Source organism: Aythya marila (genome assembly GCF_965140915.1).
Source record: "Aythya marila genome assembly, chromosome: 21".
Classification (NCBI taxonomy): domain Eukaryota; kingdom Metazoa; phylum Chordata; class Aves; order Anseriformes; family Anatidae; genus Aythya; species Aythya marila.
The window spans coordinates 5,879,372-5,898,402 of NC_139062.1; the positions used below are offsets into that span (position 1 = coordinate 5,879,372).

At 45.7% G+C, this 19,031-nt stretch overlaps 1 protein-coding gene across 1 annotated transcript in view; it reads left to right on the plus strand.

Annotated features, from left to right (window-relative positions):
* The window catches only part of KAZN (kazrin, periplakin interacting protein), a 181,319-nt gene that overhangs the window by 36,030 nt on the left and 126,258 nt on the right, over positions 1 to 19,031 (plus strand). The window contains exon 2 of the mRNA XM_082776996.1: positions 15,139 to 15,296. Coding sequence (XP_082633122.1) covers positions 15,139 to 15,296 — 158 coding nt within the window. The remainder of the gene's footprint in view (positions 1 to 15,138; positions 15,297 to 19,031) is intronic.

Sequence of the window (19,031 nt, forward strand, 5' to 3'; positions counted from 1 at the left end):
CTATGTGTGTGTCTTTATGTATCTATTTATCTACATATTTGTGTGTCAGCTGTTACCAGCAGAGTTGGAAGAGTGAAACATTCAACCTGGCTTCAAACAAGTCTTACGCTATTACTAAAAATCTCTCTGTATTTTTTTTCTTTAAACCACACTGGACATCGAATCTTGACTAACTAGGTTGTGGAAGTATTAGCGTGTTAATGAGTTGACTCTGTGTGCCAGTAAATGCTCTGTTTAATTTGCTGTTGCAGTTGCAAGAAAATTTCCCCATTAAATTGCAGCAGAGTGTGAGCTGCAACATGGTGTGTGGTTCCAGGACAAGGCTTTTACACCCTATTAGCATGGCAGTAGGGGGAAAGTACTTTAAAGTGCATTAAAGTTAAAAAAAAAAAAAAAAAAAAAAGTCATTAAAAACATATTTGTCAGCTTCCAGAGAAGCTAATGAACAGAAGCATAATGACATATTAACAGCTTGAGGTCCCCTGCTTTTCCAGGGAAAACTTTAGCCTCACATTCTTCTTTCATCTTGGTATGGAAATGCAAGCTAATGAAAGCTCTTTGCAGGGCAGAAGGTATTTGAGGGTTTAAGATGTGGCAAAAAAAAAGGCTGCAAGTGTGTAGCTGCTCCTGTATTTTGTGTAACATACAGAGAAATGCCATTAGAAAGAGCAATGAGAAGAGGCTGTGGAAAAGGCCAAAAAAGAGGTGCTAAATGTTATTTTTTGGTGGTGGTGATGTGTCCCCCAGGAACGATAACTGCAGGAGGTGCCTGATGCTGTCCTTGCCATAAGTATTTCTGAGGCTGAGGAGCAATTTTGAGGGGAGGGAGGCTGTTTTTGCTGTTCATTAACCTAATCTCATCTGAGTTTAATAGCTAAAACATGATAAACCTCATGTTCTTTTCATTAAAGAAACCTGTATCTCTTTGCTCCTAGCTCACTACGTGCTATCTGCCAGCATTATTAAAGGGTTTATCATTTTGGCTCCTCATGCATATCACAAAGGGGTTGAAAGGATTTGATCTACAGCCGAAGAACTTATTAGGTGAATCCAGCAGACCCGTGTGCTGTAATTGGCACCTGAATATGCGTTAGACAGATGGTGCCGGAGATTGTATAAGCAAATTACTTCTTGACCACAGCTACTGCTCTTCTGTGTATTATTTCCCAGATCCTAATCTAGCCTTTATTCTTGTCAGAATACCGATGGAAGCATGTTTTTTTTTGCTGTTCTTTTTTTTTTTTTTTTAAAGTGTAATTTTAAACTGGTTTCTTCTAAAGATATTAATACAGCAAAATGAGTCAAAACCACTGTGGACTTACAAATGCACAGGGTGTTTTTGTTTGTCTCACTGTAAAGCAGTATCTGTGGGTAACTTTGTCTATGAGAACAGTATCGGATACAGGTTTCCCGTTTGCAGCAGGGAAAGAGCTGAGCACTTATGCAAATGGACAATCTGAAGTGTGCTGACCTTTCCAAGTGAGGAGACTTTCCAGTGCACTGATACGGCCTGTAAATGTGCTTCTCTTCCCTTTTTCTCGAGTTAACTTCATAACCTCTGATGATTACTTAATGATCATCAGAAAAAGGTCCCTTTTAATGAGAAACATGAAGAGTAGGTGTAGCCTGGATAGACCATGAAAATGTAATGTCTCTGAAATACCACGTACAGGTAACCTGCATGTTTTCATGCTCTGTGTGTAAGTGTAATATGGCTAACTCCATGCATGCAAATGTTGTGATGCTTCAGACAGCATCTGTCTCATACCCTCGGAGAGTGTCTTAAAATCATCTTTGAAATGTGTTTAAAATACACACTTCAATTCTTACTGTGATGTTCTCAGTCTGTGCTGGGCTACATTTAAGAGCTAGCTTTCCAAAACAAAAAGTGAGCAGTCCAGACTGTTGTGTGTTTCCAGGAGATGGGCTCTGTGAAAATAAAGAGCTACTTGGGGGTGAAATAAAGTCACAGCTGCTGTCAGCTACAGTCAGACTAAAAATACTGCCAAAGGTTGTTAAGGAGGAGCCTCCTGGCCACCTTGTCTGGCCTCTCTCCCCCACTGTTGTTTGGTCTGCTGTGTCATGCAATAAATCAGTAATGCCAACAACATGACTCCAAGGAATCCCACAAATACAAAGCACTTTGCAAGGGGAGAATCAGACTGCTCCATGTGAAATTCTTCTTGCTCTCTAGTTTTCTCTGTCTTTGGTGTGTTTTATGAGCTTCTTTTCTGTTGCATTCTTGGCAATAGCAATCCTCTTGTAGAACTGCAAGAGCAATTTCTGCAGCAGATGTACCATGGCTGCTCAGAGTAACCTAACTACAAGCTAGCTGCATCTCTTAACATCATATATCGTAGCTGCCAGCCAGATATCTTAACACCTTTAATATATCTGAAGGGTCTACACCAAAACCACGCGTCATCTGTGGGCTTTGCTTTTCAACGACTACCTTTTATTTTTCCCCATTACCAGGCTGAACAAAATGCACGCTTTAGCTCACGCTATCAATAAACTCCTGATGACTTTTCCCTAGCTCAGGATTTACTCGTGTAGGAATTTGGAGTTAATGGACCCACGTATGATGCTGTTGCTAAGAAACTGTGGCTTGCCTCTGCTAACGTCCTTTTGCAGTTTCGTGAGTGCCTCCCCGATGACAGTGCTCCCAGTCCAGCCTCTCGTTTGTCCAGAGGAGGGTGTACTTCGCTTGCAGCTTTCTGCAGCAAGCCTATTGCTGGTCTTGCACGTCTTGTAGCTAGGAGATGTCGTAACCTGGCTAGAGACAGAAGGATGATTTAAAAACATAACCCATCCATTTTACACTGGTACTCCGTCGTTTTCATGTTGCCATGGCAAAACTGGAAAGAGGTGCAGAGGCAGCTGTTCAGGTGAGAAAATGCTGCCTCTGCAAGGAGGCAGAAGGGCAGCTTGGGGCTGTTTTCTGCCTAATGGGGTGTGTGAAACCCAAGGTCCCTGCTTCAGGGGTTCCCTCGAGCCACCAGTGCAGAGACAGCTATGTCCTGGTGGAGCTGATCATCCCTTGGTCTGATGTTTGCACATAGGGAGTCTGTGAACCACCAATGAACCCTTAGAGACCTCAGGAGACTTCACGTTAAGGAATGTTTTTTTGTCCCAGTCTGCTCTGGGTGTGCTGTTTGACACAGGACAAGCAGCACAGTTTCTCTGTCTCTTCCCTTCTGTCCGTGATTTCAGGTGTATGGATGAATCATAGAATTGTAGAATCATAGAATATCCTCAGCTGGAAGGGACCCACAAGGATCATCGAATCCAACTCCTGGTCCCACACAGGTCTACCCAAAAATTCAGACCATATGACTGAGGGCACAGTCCAAACGCTTCTTAAACTCTGACAGTCTCAGTGCCGTGACTGCGTCCTTGGGGAGCCTGCTCCTGTGCATCTTTTGGTGAAGAACCTCTTCCTGATATCCAGCCTGAACCACCCCTGACACCATTCCCTTACTGGTTACCACCATTCCTATCACTGGTCACCAGAGAAAAGAGATTGGCACTGGCCCCTCCGCTCCCCCTCATGAGGAAGCTGTAGGCCACCATGAGGCCTCCTCAGCCTCCTCCTTTCCAGGCTGAACAGGCCCAGTGACCTCAGCCGCTCCTCATACAATGGAAGTGAAGCTCTGGGCACTGAAAGCAGGAGAAGAGGATAAGGTTTGAAATATCAGGGGTCCTTTTTGTGCCAAGGTTTTCTCAGTGCTCTTCCCTTCCCCAAGCTGCCATACCAACCCCTAAGGTGTCTGCACAGAGCTTTGTCTCAGGCAGCGCCGGCTCAGCCCCAGTCAGCCTTGTACTTGAAATGGTTGCAAGATGTTGAGAAAGAGAAATGCAAGGGAAGATGCATCGTTCTGCGTTATGCTGCTATAGGTAGGGATGAAGTCCACCTTGGAGTTTTGCTGGTGGGAGTAGAGGTGGCTTCTACACAGCTGGAAATATTTGGGAAGTTGTTTCATATTTGTACAAGTCTGAGCATACAAGGTTTTATATTAATATTGAACTCCGGCAGCCTTGGTGCTGATCTTACCCTGGCTTTATAAGAAAGAGAGTAAATAAACCCCTTGCACTGTATGATCTTAGCTCAGCCTCTGCATTTTCTAAGAACCTGCTAACTATGACACCAGAATTAGTTTGTCGGGCTGTATTATCATTTTCCTGTCTCTCTCTGTCTTTTTGGCCATAATTAACAGGGACACTCTCTGTCAATCAAGTGCCAAAATGAAATACTTTCTCTTCATCCATCAAAATGCCTGCACCGAAGGAAATGCTCGTTCCCTCAGGCAGCTGCCGGGGGAGAGCATGGAGTGACGGGCCGGGTTATTAACAGGGTGAACCAACTTCTAATGTTCCTGTTGTTGGTTCAGCACGTCTGGGGGTCTTGGGAAGATGAAAGGCTCTCAGAAACTTTAAGTCATTTCTGCTGTCAACCTAAAGGGGTTCTTGCACAGGGAAAGAGAGACAGAGCTATAGCTGCTTGGCTTCCAAAAAAATGAGACTGCAGGATGTGCTGACTGGTTTTAGGGGTTTTGAGGGTAGCTCAGCTATAGGAGCAGGTAGCACATATTGGGGTAGTGCTGTCCTCATGCATGTCTACTGAAGATCACAGGTGGTTTTGCAGACGATACCCATTTTGATTTGGTATATCAGCACTGATTGCAGCTGCAGCCCAGGCAGCAAGTTAATTTACTTTGAGGTCTCCCACCCATCAAGGGCTGGACACCCAGAATTGCTGCTGGTTCAGGAGCATTTCAGCTCCGTCCTCGAAAGCAAGTTAGATGCCAAAATGCCACCGTTACTCCAAGACTCAGGAGTCCAAGAACCACTGGTATGTTTGAGAATGAAATGAGGTCTGTGAGTCACTTCAGGGGTTTCAACACTTCAATCAAAACCTTTTCTGTTTACCTAATGTTCTCTGTTACTGAGGAGAGTGTTTTCATTTCTCTCCTGCTCTGCTGCTGCTCTGGGTTTACCTGCCTCACACGCCGCCGAGGCATTGCAGTGATCTCATCTCTCCGGGTGCCTGGCTGCCATCCCAGCTCCTTGCTTGGGCTTGGCACAGGAACACAACTGGTGGAAAATCCCAGTCCTTCCAGGCACTGCCTGCAAAGTGCTGCTTCCCCAGTTCCATACTGGTGACAGTTACTCCTCTTGTCCTTTATAAAAGTTTAATTTCATTGCCTTGCCAAACAATCTTGCTGCAAAGGCTACAGACAAAAACAAGGAAAAGAGGTTAATGCAATATATGTTATCCCTGTCTCCAGGGATATTTGGTTTTCTCCTGCTTTCTGATTGCTAAAATAAATGCCACCAGTGAATGTTTACAAGCACAGTGTGTGTAATCTAGACATAAATGTGAGGGTTGATGGTGATGTCAAGGTTCAAAGCTAAATCACAGAAGCCAGAAAAGTCAAAACAAAGAAGACAGTGCCTACTGCAGTTAGAAAGTTTAGAAATATATGATTTTACCTCTGGTTATTAAAATAGAAAAAATGCACTTAAAATCTTCCATGAGGCTTTACCACATGAAAAAAGTTATGAGGTTCTCACTCCCTACTGAAAAATCCCACCAAATGCAGAAGAGGTAAAAACACCTTAACAGAAGCATCTAGAAAACCCAATAAACAAAAAATAATGAGTCCAAATGGGAGTAGCATTTGAATACTATGTAATTAGTATTGAATGCTCTGCTTGTTCTTTTTTTTTTTTTTTTTTTTTTCCTGGAAATGTCATAATTTTGACAAATGATCACGCTCACATAGAATGAAAACATCACTGAAAAGAAAGTGTGCACGAAATTCTGTTAAAGTGCTATTCTGAACACGATCTGGGGATGTGCTTAGACATCATCGAGACTTGTTTGTTTTCTAAGGAAAAGCTCACAATGGACATGCCTTTCAAAATTTTCAATACCTTTATTTTGGCTGTGAGCAGGAGCTTCTTACATAAAGCAAGACGTGCATCATTGTTCTTCTTGCGAGGGAGCGTAGCAAGAATAGTTTGCTGTAGGTTGTGTTTCCCATTTATCTTAGAGATGAAGAAATCCCATTTTCTGGAAAGTTAAGCCTGTCACTTCCAACTGCTTGGAGTAAAGCTAGGTGCACTGTTATGCTGGAAAAGTTGAGACATTAAAGATTTTGTAGGACTGCAGCTCGTGTTACTTGTTCTCGCTGTATGGAAATCCACTCGAGCTGAGTTTGAAGCTGTGCATACAGACATAGTTGATCACAGGATAATATTCTTTACAGAGGATACTCTCTTGCTACGTTTTATAGACATAGTTAAGAGAAAGAATAAGTTTAAATACCAGTCTGAAAAATCTGCTTTGTTTTAGGAGGAGTTTATTCAGGTCTGTGCCCATGAAAATAAATGGCACTGAAGAAGTGTCTTGAATGTGAAGCTTTTGCTCCAAAGATACAATTGTGACAGGACTATTAAGTACTGAATATAGTCTCATTTTAACTCTGATTGTATGAATATATTTCTAGATGCTTATTTTTATTCCACATAAATATGTTTGGTGTTACTGGCCGTAGTGGATTGATGGCTCCCAGTTAGAATTAGGATGTAGTTGACCACAGTAATGGCAAAATAACATAAATTACAAATAAGCCCAAACATCTGTGGCATGGTACATCCACAGATGACATTCTGACATGAATTGAGTGTTTTAAACATAGAAAAAAAAAAAAGGCCTGGATTTCTCAGTCTGTAAAACAAGGTAATAGTGCTTGTGCGCTTCATGGAGTACGGGTCTGGAATGCAAAGGGAATGCTGTAGGAAACACTGAGCAGGGCAGGAATTGATGGTGGGTGGCTCTGCTGGCAGCATCAGTGCAGATGCAGCATCTGGTGTGGTCCTTGGTGTCACCTTTATCTGCAGGGGAACCAGAGCCCCCTCCCAGGCTCGCTGAGACAGCTGCTTTTGTGTGAGCGCCTGATAAAACTTGACCATCTGATTTACTGTACTCAGCTTGTGCTGTGCGCTTCCAGTGGTTGAATTTTAGTGTTTTAGAATGCTATACAAATGAATTTTAGCTTTTTATAATGCTATGCCAGTATAGTTTTGTTGTTTTTTGTTTTTTTTTTTTTTTAGGATAGAATTGCTAAACCCAGCATTTTGCTAGTGTCACTTCTTAAGGTTTTCAGCAGCTCAAGAAGTCTTCCAAGGAAAGTTAAATACTTCCTTTAACAGTATCCTCCATCCCTTTTTTCATCTACGAACAGGGAACACAAACACTTTCAAAGAGAGATTTGCAGGTTGCCAAGTTTCATGACTTTATCGCAAGCGTCATAATCATTGCTATTTTTCACATGCAGCAAATACATATTTTTTTAAATTATATTTTAAGTTTCTAACCATCAGGTTAAGAGAAGTGAAATCTTAAGAGCTAAAGGAGAATCTCAGAAGCATCAGCAAAAATACCCAGTTTGGCTGTTTATTTTTTATATCTTGTGATTTTTTAAGGCAGTCTCAGGACTTCTGGTGACCTTCTCTGATTATTGCAACCCCAGTAGATTGGCAAGACGATATTCATTAGTCTCTCAACACTCACAAGGGCACTGCTTCACACACTTCCAGATGTTCGGTGGGAAACAAATCCAGCTCAGTTGTCTTCTAACAATTTCATTTTATTCAAAACCCAGAGAAGCCCTGCGATTTATTAAATTCCCTTCAGGAAGTGTTTTCTTCCACCTTTGACACCGAGGAGATGGAGCATCCTGTTTACGCCAGGAGCTGCTTGTTAAACCAGAACAATTCATAACTCGCAGTTGAACGGTAGGGAAAAGCCCCGCGAGTCCCTCACCCGCGGTGGCATCTCGTGTTTGCGTTTTGTGATGTTTGTGTGCTCCAGTCCTTGTATTTACGGATGGGAGGGGAGCACTGAGGTTTAGGTGACCTATCCAAGACGGTGGAGTCAGTTTTGGGCACAGTGGCTGCTGTAGGCTCTGCAGAGCCCGGCACCACCATCCCTCTTGCAAGCACAGCTGGGCCTCGCTCCTCTCAAGTCAATTCGGAGCAGCTGGGTGTCTGGCCCGTGCTGCCGTTGTGTTGGCGTGCAGCATTTTTGTCGGCCACTTCCTTTTTGTCTAAATAAAGTAGCTATTGTTTAGGAAATATAATAGCTGCACAATTAGCTAAAGAGATGACAAGGAAATGGTTACCCGGCAGAAACACGAGAGCAGCAGCTCTGAAGCCGGGTGCCACCGCGTCGTCCGGCTTTGGAAAGGGCTTTTTGGTTCTAGGCGAATTGGAAGTGAGTTTCTCCTGCAGGAGTTAGATTTACCAGTTTGGCATCGTGCCTGCCGCGTTTCTCCGAGCCTGACAATGTTCCTGGCGTGGCAGCTTGCAGCTCTCTGGGGAGTTAAGCATCTCAAATATTTCTGAGAACAACAATAGGCAGGCTGACAAAGTTTGGTGGGGTCCAAATTTGCTGGAGGAGCCGTGGGCTCCTTCTGTTCAAAGCACCGCAGGAGCAGCAGGACCCCTCACCGGCTGCTTTGTTCCCTGCTCTCCCTGTCATAAGCATAAACACAGCAGAGGAATTTATCTTCATTTTGGGTCTTTCTTTCGGAGTGAGCGGCAGTGTGTTATTTATTAGTGTAGCTAATAGAGCTTGGGGAGGGAAAGGCAAGTTTTCAGGCATGGGAGCACTTCTTCAGCTCTCCGATACTCTCATAGCTCTGGCAAGACTGTTGCCAGAATAGAAATTTATTGCTGGTTTTCTACGTGACCCCAGGCAGTATTTTAGCTAGAGTAAACACCAAGTTTTTTAATTTTTAAAAATTTAGCCAAACTCTACTGAGCTTCACCTCACTCTTCTGGGGCGTTAGCCCTGATTTAGAGAGAAAGAAACTGAGGCAAAGCGCAGTGCTTTCCAGAGGACTGATAAAAAAGCAGAAAGCCACAGCAAAATGCAAGAGCTTTTATCTCCCTGTTCAGTGCAGACCTTTGAGGATACAAAATCTCTGGAGTTTTTGAGCATCAGATGGAAATCACATCTACCTGGTGCTCAGATAGGACATTTGGAAGACTTTTAAAGCAAACAACTGCATAAATTGTGACTTTGGTGGGAGCACTCTTTAGTTCCATGAGATGTTTGTGCGATATGTTCAGGACTCGGACAGAAGCCATTTCTCTCACAATGATTCTTCATTTTTGTGGCTGTTGTCATTCAGACAGCACCAGGAGCAGGCAGGTACTGATCCAGTGTCTAATACAGGAAGATTTGGACCTGTGGTGGTTATGTCACCACTACATAACCACCCTCACTACGTAACCACCCCCACCCTCTTCTCCAAACCCCCAGGCTCTCTGTCTTCGATCAGAGGACAATTTCTGTTCTGTGCTGGGAGCCTGAGCTGCCGCTCTAGCTGGGAGCCAAGTGTCCGTGTGTCAGTGTGTCCATGCAGATGGGCACGGATTAAGGAAAGGTCAATTTCCGAATGTGCCCAAGCTTCTACATCTGGCCTTTTGTTCTCTAAGGGGAACACGGACATCTGTCCTTGAAACGTGGCTCCAAAATTCTCATCCTTTTTCTGCTTTGTACTAGGATATATGCTTTTCAACGCAGGGGCAGTGTCATGAGAAATTTCATAAATCTGATTCCAGATTGCTGGATTCAGAATATACCTGCGTATTTATGGACAGTTTAAAACTGACATTTTAATGGAAATAGTTAAAAATCCAACTTTGAAAGAAGCTCCCACAACATTAAAACAACAACAAGCAAAGCCCCAAGGTCTGAATAAAACACTTCGATTATTAAAGAGCTGTCGCAACCCTACAAAGCTCCACTTCTTGATGTCATTTTTCATTTCCAAAAAGGTCAGATTGGTAAGGAGAAACTAATAAGCTGAAAAAAATGACCAGCTTCATTTCTGGGCATGTTTTCCTCAGGAGCTGCAGGGCCATTTATTGGTCTGATGGCTTTCTTCTGCATCTGGGAAGCTGTGAATGCAGCTCTTTGCCAGTTACATAGAAAATATTTACAGCCCAGAGAGGCCAGCTCATTAGTAATTACTGTAATGAGTTCTTCACAGTGTTTCTCTGAAAGGTGATTGAGCCCCTAATGTAGACACCAGATATTTTTTCTTCAGTTAATGGGGTGGTAAATTATTCCTGCGAGGGGGCTCATTGAATGCCTCCTTTGCAACAAGTTAAAGACTACAATGGAGAGAAAAAATCTGTAGGACTCTTCATACCAGCTCCAGGAGAAAATATTTATGGAGCGTTTCAGAGCTGGGTCTTCCTGACGATTCTGCACACAGCAAGAGTGAAAGGTTGGGTCGTGTAAATAGCGATATCACAAGCAAATGGATGGAGCAGATGCTGCAAAGCGTGTTTTCCAGCTGTCAAGGTGCATGGCAGCTCAGGGAGAGGAGAACGGGCTCGGTTTGCTCAGATGCTGCCTTGGGATCGTGATGGCCGTGGGGTTTGCAGGTCAGCTTCTCATCGCACTGAGTGCGAGGTGTGCAACCAGTGCCTTACTGGTGCTGGCAGGGGGAACACTTGTCTTGAGCTTCGCTTTCATGAAAGCAGATTTCTTCTACTAGCAGATCAATAAATTCATTGATGTGTCCAAGTGCAATTAGCAAATGCTACATGGGAATGCTTCCTAATCAGAATCGTTTACCAGGCAAAACCAAAATGTTGCACATCTTGCATGTTGGGTTTTTTTTGGATCCAGCAAAAGACCCATTAACCAACCTCAGAAACATATATAAGGCCAGGCATCAGTTACAGCCGAGCTCTGTAAAGATCTTTTCATACACTGTTCGCAGCTGGCACGCTGCCACGTGCCATAACCCCAACGTGCCTTCAGGGTCGGCGCCTACACCTGCAGGGCTCTGGGGTGGTCCCAGGCCGGGGGCTGCAGCTTTCACAAGAAGGGTCCCAGTTTCTCCTCAGAGCTGTGCAGAGGGATGCAGTCCTTGCTGAGGCTCAGAGAGAGGGTTTGGGAACCGGCTGGGATTCCTCATATGGCTTTGATGAGAAGCAGGTGTAACTGGAGAATGTCCTTGTGGTGAGCGGGGTCATTCTTGGTGCTCACATCACAGAGAAAGTTGGTCTTTGACCGTAAAAATAAAATAAAATAAAAATTAAGAGGCTGACCAAATCAGTTTTACCTTACTTTCCAAAGGAGGTATCGGCTGAGATGGGTCCTGTGGGATGAGGAGGCTCCCTCCTGAACACGGTTTTGCTTCGGGGGACCTGAGCCTTGTGGACATCTGTGGGCGACCGGCGTGGCGGTGTGGGTGGAGTGGGGAGGGTGGCAAAGGAAAGGCCCAAAGCGCCTGGAATATTTCTTCCTCTCTGCAAACCCAACCCCGTAGCTGTTACTCGAGAAGCTGTTTTGTAATATTGGGCCATAATGAATTGCACAATTTGCCCACACACATCAGTGCCTTTCGCTGGGTAGTCAGAAACCCTCATTAGAGGCAGGCTTTCCCTGGCAGCCCACACATTAAAGACTTCTCTGTGCTCGGTGGGACAGATTTTCAAAGGATCGGTGCACTCCGTGTGCCTTTTGCCTTTGCTCTCAGAGGGAGCACGTCTCCAGCCGCAGTGACAAGTGCTGACTGCTTGCAGAAAAGTCTGGCTTGAACATCTTCTTGAGTTTTTTTGCTGCAGAGTCAGGTGAAGAGCCCAGGGATCCTTACTCCGTGTCCCTTGTTAAAATTATTACCGTGTGTGTCGTCTTTCATTTAGTCAGTCCCGCTAGCGAGAATTAATTTTAGACTTTGCTGGCTTTTGTCCGTAGATCTCAGGATGTATCATCTACAGTTTATTTTGCACTCATCTGGGCAGTAGCTGGAGAGTGTAAAACGGGATCTCCTGCAACAACTTAATTGCTTCAGCCTCTTTCTCGAAGCAGCTGTTGGCGTGAATGTGCATGGATACATAGACACGTGTGCGTGTTTTTTCCCTCATCTCGGACAAAAAGCAATAAAGAATTTCCTTTCTCCCCTGCACGTCCCTTGGGGATTTGCGCCCTAAAGTGTCCTGCAAAAAAAACAGCACATCACATCATTGATGACCCGCTCTGGCTTCTAGGGGTGGCAAATGGTCCTTGCCTAAAAACCCATGCCGCACAGTGCCTTGGATGGCAGAGGCCACAAAAAGCAGCCCCCCCGAAATATATCATCTTCTCTTATCTCGTAGGTGATGTCAAAGCAGTAACGGAGAATTGTTACGGTTTCTTCACCTCTTGAAATTGGTCCTCACAGCGAGGAAACATCAAAATTGGAGTGGGAGAAGCTGGGAAGCTGATGGGGCTTTGATAGCTGTAAATTTACTTGGCTGCTTGTCTCGCTCATGGCGTTACTGATGTATTATCAACCTGAAGCCACGAGGACTGATATGGGGAGGGAAAACAGTGATTTTTTTTTTTTTTAAAGGCATCAAGAAGTACCTTTGAAACTGAGCAGAACATACCCATGCTTGTACTTAGGTCCATAGTCAGATTTTTTTTAATTTTATGTTATGTATTTGCAAAGAAATTGCCAGGTTTGGTGAAGTGGTGCTCAGCAGAAATAGTTACAGCCTCGCATCGAGAGGGATGCAAAGTCTGCCTCGTTAGCCTTCTTGCTTAGATTGTGTGTACGAGGCAGGGAGTTCCTCTTGATTCGAATGAGGAGCATCAAATATCTCTGCGTATGTGATAGGGATCATGGGAGGCTGTGACACAGGACTCCCAGAACACGTGTCGGAAGTTGACATTTATTTATATTGTTTTGGTTTTGCTTTGGTAGCCGGAGGTTCAGAAACTCGTGTTTTACTTCCCCGAAGAAGCCTCAGACTGCTTTGTTTTCAGATACAGTTTTCCATTGTCTGCGTGTTTTGGTAAGCAGAGTTTAAACATAGCACACAGGCAGATGCTTATAAAATCAGCCCAAGTCAACATGTCAAAATCAGCACAAGTCACTGTTTTTTCTGCATTCATTCTGGGAAATATTTCTTCGGGTATCTGTGGCATCTCTCTAGACTTGGAGAATTGCCAGTGAGAGCAGCATTTGCCCCCCAGGCAAATGGAGCTCAATGCGCCCCAGGCTGCACAAACAGCACTGAACTTCCCAAAGGGTAAAAGGGAAGATAACGGGGATCATGGAGCTGTCGCTTCAGACAAGGAGGTTAAAATAACTTTAGATAAAACAATCTGTCCTCAGGAGGCCAGGAGGGATGGGACGGGCTCAGTGCTCGTGCATTGGTGCTGGGACGGCGGCTTTCAAGACTTGGTGTCTGGTGGAACTGGGGAACTGCCTAGGAGTGCTGGGGATAAACCCCAATAATAATCTCAATTATTATTTAGCGAAGGAAAATGTACATTTTTGCTCAAAGGCCACCTGATTTTTGGTAAAACAGCAGTTTTGGAAAGTTGTATGGCACTGGAGCAATCCTTGTGTGCACATGAATAGAGGAATGCTGCACCCTGATGTTCTCCCTCTCAAGAAATAAAACTTCTCTAAGAAGGCTACAGCTCCGTGTGGCTTTTATTTCCCTACTTCCATTTTTGTTGGAGGAAAAAAAAAATCACACCAGCACCTTTTGGTGGCATGAATCCTGCCCGATGTGCAGAGGTTTGTAGCATTTGTGCTGGCAAACCCTCATTTCTAGCAGTGTGGACAGAGCACAGCAGTTGTCCTCGGGAAGGAGAAAACACTGGCTGAGTACAGACAGTGTACACGGGGAATTTCCAGGGGATTTTGGTCAGAAAAATGAAAATACTGTGCTGGGTTTTGGTGCAGAACTTGTGCCTTGTGGAAGGAGACCAGGAACCGAAGGGCAGCACGCAGACCTCGCTGGACACGCTGCAAACCCTTGTTGCAGTTCCCTTTGCTTTAATCTCAGGGCAGCAAAGCAAGAAAAATGTTCTTGTTGTGCAGGAGGAAGACGTTGTTTTGGGGCGTTCAGTCCTTCCAAAGCAAACTCTGTCGGTGAGGATGGTTCTGTGCTTTCACCCCTGCATTGTGCAGATGTACCCGCTCTGTTACGGACCCTCTGGGCAAGCTTTGCTCCTGAATAGGTTTCTGGCCAATCCTTGCTACTCTGAATTTCATGGTAAGATCTTCTTTGGACAGAACTAGGTTGAATGCATTCCAGTTGCCCGGTGTTCTTGAAACCAGTCTGTCAGGGAGTCCTAAATAATGCCCTGCCTTATGCAGAAGCAGCTGGAGCAGAGCAGGGTCTGCGATCCGAGGCACGGCTCAGCTCGCTGGCAGCCACAAGCTTATCGAGGGCTTTTGCTGCGCGAGACACCGGCAGAAAGAAAATACTCTGAAGAGTTACTTGAGCCTCATTTGTTTAATGAGCCTCCAGTAAAGATGAAAGCTCCCCACTTGCGATGGTTTGAAAGCAGGTTGTGTCACGGACTTTTCAAATGGGCAGAAATGCAAAGGTTTGCATTGTGCAGAGATAAATTTTGTCATTAGTTCGTGTCGTTAGAGCCCGTATAAATTGCAGCATCATAAAAGGCATAAAATTGCTGGGGGACTTGTGTGGAACATGGCGATTCTGATTTCTGATGTGCTGCCACACGACTGGGGGCAGAATCCCATACAGGATACCTGGGGTTTGACCCTGGGAGGGAGAATTTTAAAGATTAACAGGGTTTCAAGCACTGATAATCACGCAGAGATAAAATAAATGCTATTGTAGTTGATAGTCTTGCTCTGTGGTACCCTGACTAATAAATAAAAAGCCACTTTTACCTGGTTGTGCCTTTTGTGTGGTCTGAAGATCTGGGACCCAGCACATGCAGGGAGCAGGTCTCTGAGCTGGGAGCCAGGAGACTAATTTTTTCGTGTTTTTATTCTAGCAGTGACCTGCTACCTGACCTTGAGCAATTTGCTTTCTTCATGGCTATGCAATGCTGCTCTTTAGATTTGCCAGATCTTAGGGGAGAAAGCTTACCGGCTTGTTTCGTAACAGAAGCTTCAGCTGGGGTTTTGTGAATGCTAATATCAGATGAATTTATGAAGAGTAATATTTGCAGCTAACGCTTCCATGTCAACGTATTTAAGTGCATCTTGTTCCCATCCTTATCTCAAAGAGAGAAAATGGCCTGGGCTGCCCCAGCATTTTTCATCCCCTTTCTGCTCTCTGTCTCCCCAGCTGTGGAGTCACTGCACTCCTTGAACGACCAGATCTCCCATTTTATCGTGAACAAGTCAAAAACGCTGGACGAAGATGAAGATGCCTTTCTGCCCAGCGAGAAGGAATCTCTGAAAAGTGCCATGATGCTGATGAGGCACCTCTTAATGGACGCACAGGTACGAAATCAATGCACTCCCACCTGGTACAACAACAAAGGTGCTTTTCTCAGACCCAGAGGCAGCAGTTCCTTTTTAGGGATGGTTTCAGCAGTGCAAAGCAGTCCCTGAGACGTGTTTAAAACAGACTTGGGCTTCCAGAACACACAGCTGCAGCAAGGCCATCTCAGTGCAGGGAGCAGCTTTTGATGGGCTAGTGTTAAATTTAGGGCTGGAGATTGATATACCTGTGGATGGGAATCCAGTGTCAGCCCAAGCAAAAGAAAATCGTTTTGCCACTACGCATCTGTGCTGATGCCACTTTTAGACGTGCCAGACACGCAGCTGAGCTGTCGGTTTAGCCCGGCTCCAAAATGTCAGTTAAAAGTCAGGAAATCTTGCGCAGGTGTTGCTTCGTGTCTTTGCTGCTTCTACACAAAATCTCTCCCTCTGTAGGTTTATTATGTTGGAGTGTTTCCTTCAACCTATAAAAAAAGACCCTCTGAAATATTTATTTTATATATATTTATTTTTTATACTGCCCTGTAGTCTTTATTTGCAAAGCCTAGATGGAAAATGGCAGCTGGTGGGGGAGGCAGGGTGGCCAGCCCTCCAGCAGGGCTCACGCTGCCCTCGCACTCACAGCTCTCCAGGGTCAAGAGCTCCACTCCCGGGCCCCTTTCATGGGGGATTTTTCTTGTTCTGCATATTGCAGCTTGTGCCCATCACCTCTCATGAGAAGCCTAACAAGAAAATAAAAGCAGAGGAGATTATTGCTGGAAGGATTAGCTGTGCTGTGTGCATAATAATCTTACCCAGGGTTTTTCCTGATCACTATCCCATGCCAACCCCAGTTTGCCCTTGTAGTTACCAGCCCGGCTTGGTGCTGATGGCATCACCACAGTTAGCCACACCCCCGCTAACCAGATGGTCCCCAGGGCTTGGTTTTCTGCGACTCACTGCCAGCTCTTTGCAAGTACCTAAATGGGAAATGCAAACAGAGAAAACCACACATTTTCATGTTTTATTCCCATATTCTCCCAGGTGGAGCCTGGTGGTTATCTTACCCGTCTCTCTCACTTTCAAGGCCCTTTGGTCTTAATTACTTTAGCTAATAGGGCTTTTGTTGCATGCAAGAAGTGAGCTGGGAATCCCTGGTGTTAGTGACACGTAGTTTAACTTTGGGTATTCTTGCATATGGAGTGGGGGAAATGTATTTAGGTGTGCTGAAGTTTTAGGATGCTCAGTGCTTACAGTCCAGTAGGACAGATGGACGGGAGAGGCAGTCGACCCCAAAGACCAGAGACACCACCTTAGCAGATGTCCACTCAGGCTTTGTAGGCTACAGAGCTCATCTCTCTTCTCTGTGTCTTTAGCCAAATCACCTCTGTTTTTTTTTTTTTTTTTCCCAAATCACGCTTGGGGCATTGCTGCAAGGACGTGGAGAAGATGAAGGGTTAAACTGTGCATTTGGATTTGCACACGCAGCCTGTGCTGCAGGTGGGAATACCTTTGGGGAGTCAGGCGTGAGAGCAGGCAGATGCTGACAGGCATCTGCATGCTGCAGATGAAATAAATATGGGGCAAAAAGTGCCTATGGAAGAATTCCTTATGCAGGAATTATTTTTTTAGCTCCTGAGAAGTGCTTTAGTGCTTGTTAGCTGTCCTAAATGCATACAAAGCACCGCCTGGGTGACTGGTGAAGGAAATGCCAAAGCAGTGGGAAGTGCCATGGCATCCCCGTGGGGCACCTGGGTCTGCTCCGAGGCAGGACTGAGCCTTGTTGGGGCTGGGATTTTGGAGCTGGGGGGATGACAAGGTGGGCAGTAGCAACAATGAGCAAGAGGATGGAACTGAACAGGTGACAACTGAACAGGTGACAACATCAGGTACCAAAAAAAACAATGAAATAAATATCTTGGGGAACAGGAGGAACACAAGGCTGGCAGCAAGCTGCCCAAAGAGGAGCATCACACAGGGCTGTGCGTGGAGAGCACGTGCTCGTCGCCCTGGGGCTCTAAGTACAAAGGAGGAAAAACTGTCACCAGCACAGTTGTTTCCTTCCATTTTCCCATTATCCCAGCCCAGGAGGATGGGCATTAAACCAGGCTGGGCGAGGCTCTGCACAAAGATAAGCTGCAATCCAGGCTTTGGCCCTTCTGCTTCCTCTCCAGCTCTCCCTTGGCGTGGGCCTGATTCTGGCTGGCAGGTGGTTTGGGGAGAGAACATCCAGCTGAATTTCGGGGTAGGAATTAGCTGGATTGCTAACCCAGCAGAATCGGCTGATGCAGGGGGTGGTGGTTAACGGGCAGTCCTCACTTCTGTGGTGCTGATTTTAAAACACACCCTTGGGGGTGACTGCCTCAAAGTGCTGTGTTTCTGATGTGGAGAGAGATTGTATAAATCTTGTAACTCCAAACACCAGCAGCCCAGGAGTCCACCAAGGGTCTAGCTTTGCTCTTGGGTAGGTGTTTTTTTTTTTTTTAAAGTGAATCACAAAACTGATCAGTGGCCAGTGGTCTTCCACTTTGGACAAATGCTCAGAGTAATTTTCGGTGGGGCTGTGCTGCGGGCTGTGTGCATCCATCCGTGATGACGAGGAGACAAAGCTCCCCAGTGGGGAGCAGAGAAGCCACAGCAGAGCCATGGGCAGTTTGCTCAAGGATTCACAGCTGTGTGATCTCAGAGCCAGAATTTGGGCTCCCTTCTGCTGAGTGTCAGCCCAGTTCCCTCATTAGACCATATTTATTTCTCTGTTGGACTCTCAGAAGAACTGTCTTCCCTGTCTGACTTGTCACTTGGAGGTCACTTGTTGGCAAAGGCAGAACAGAGAAACAGCCCCTACAGAAAGCCATCTCCTCCTATATGCAGTGGGGCATCCTCACGTGGAGATCTGGCACTGCCTTGAACGTTTTGCATCGATCCTACCCAATGTCACTGCAGAGCAGCGTGGGCGAGTGGAGCACAGAGCTGCTGCTGGGGGCTGGCCAAGAGGATGGGATGTGGAGAGGATCCCCCAGCAGCGTTTGGGGACAGGTAATAAGCTCAGTGGAGGCCATCAGCTCAGATTCTGCCCAGGGAAGACAGAAATTTAATGAAAGTCATTGCAGTCTGCGGGGATCTTGACCCCGGAGGTCTCCATCCAGCCCGGGGAGGGTTTTCTCATCATCAAAACACCCCGCGGGAGGGATTGCTCGCTGCCAGCCACGGAGCATCACCCTCCCTTCGGCGGGGGCTGCAGCTTTGCCTCCAGATTGCTCATTTCTGCTGTTTGTGTCGGGATTTTGGCAGTGCCGGCGCGGGGGTGTCGAGGCGCCGTGTTCCCTCAGAGCACTCAGCGTGCAGTCTGCTCGGAGGGCACGAGAGGGGAGAAACCCAGGGGGGAAACAGAGTAATGCTACGTGAACTAAAAGCTGTACCTAGATAACGCTGCTGTGTAAAAGCAGATCGGGAGGAAAGGTACATTTACGCTCTTTGACATGTTCCAGCCTCCGCACAGTATAGGGATGAATAAACAATTTCATTTCTGCCAGCCAGCCCCGTGCAGGATGCTATTGCACGGGTACGGCCTTCTATGATAGATTGTCATTGCTGTCAATCACTTCTGACAGTCCTATTATGCCTGGGAAGGATGTTTGCTCTGTGCGTGGTGTTTTATAATCCTCAGAGGTAGAATTTTATAGCCGAGCAGTGTTTTTTCCTCCAACGTTTCCCTCAGCAGGATTTATTGCTTCTGAGAGACACGTGACTAGAATC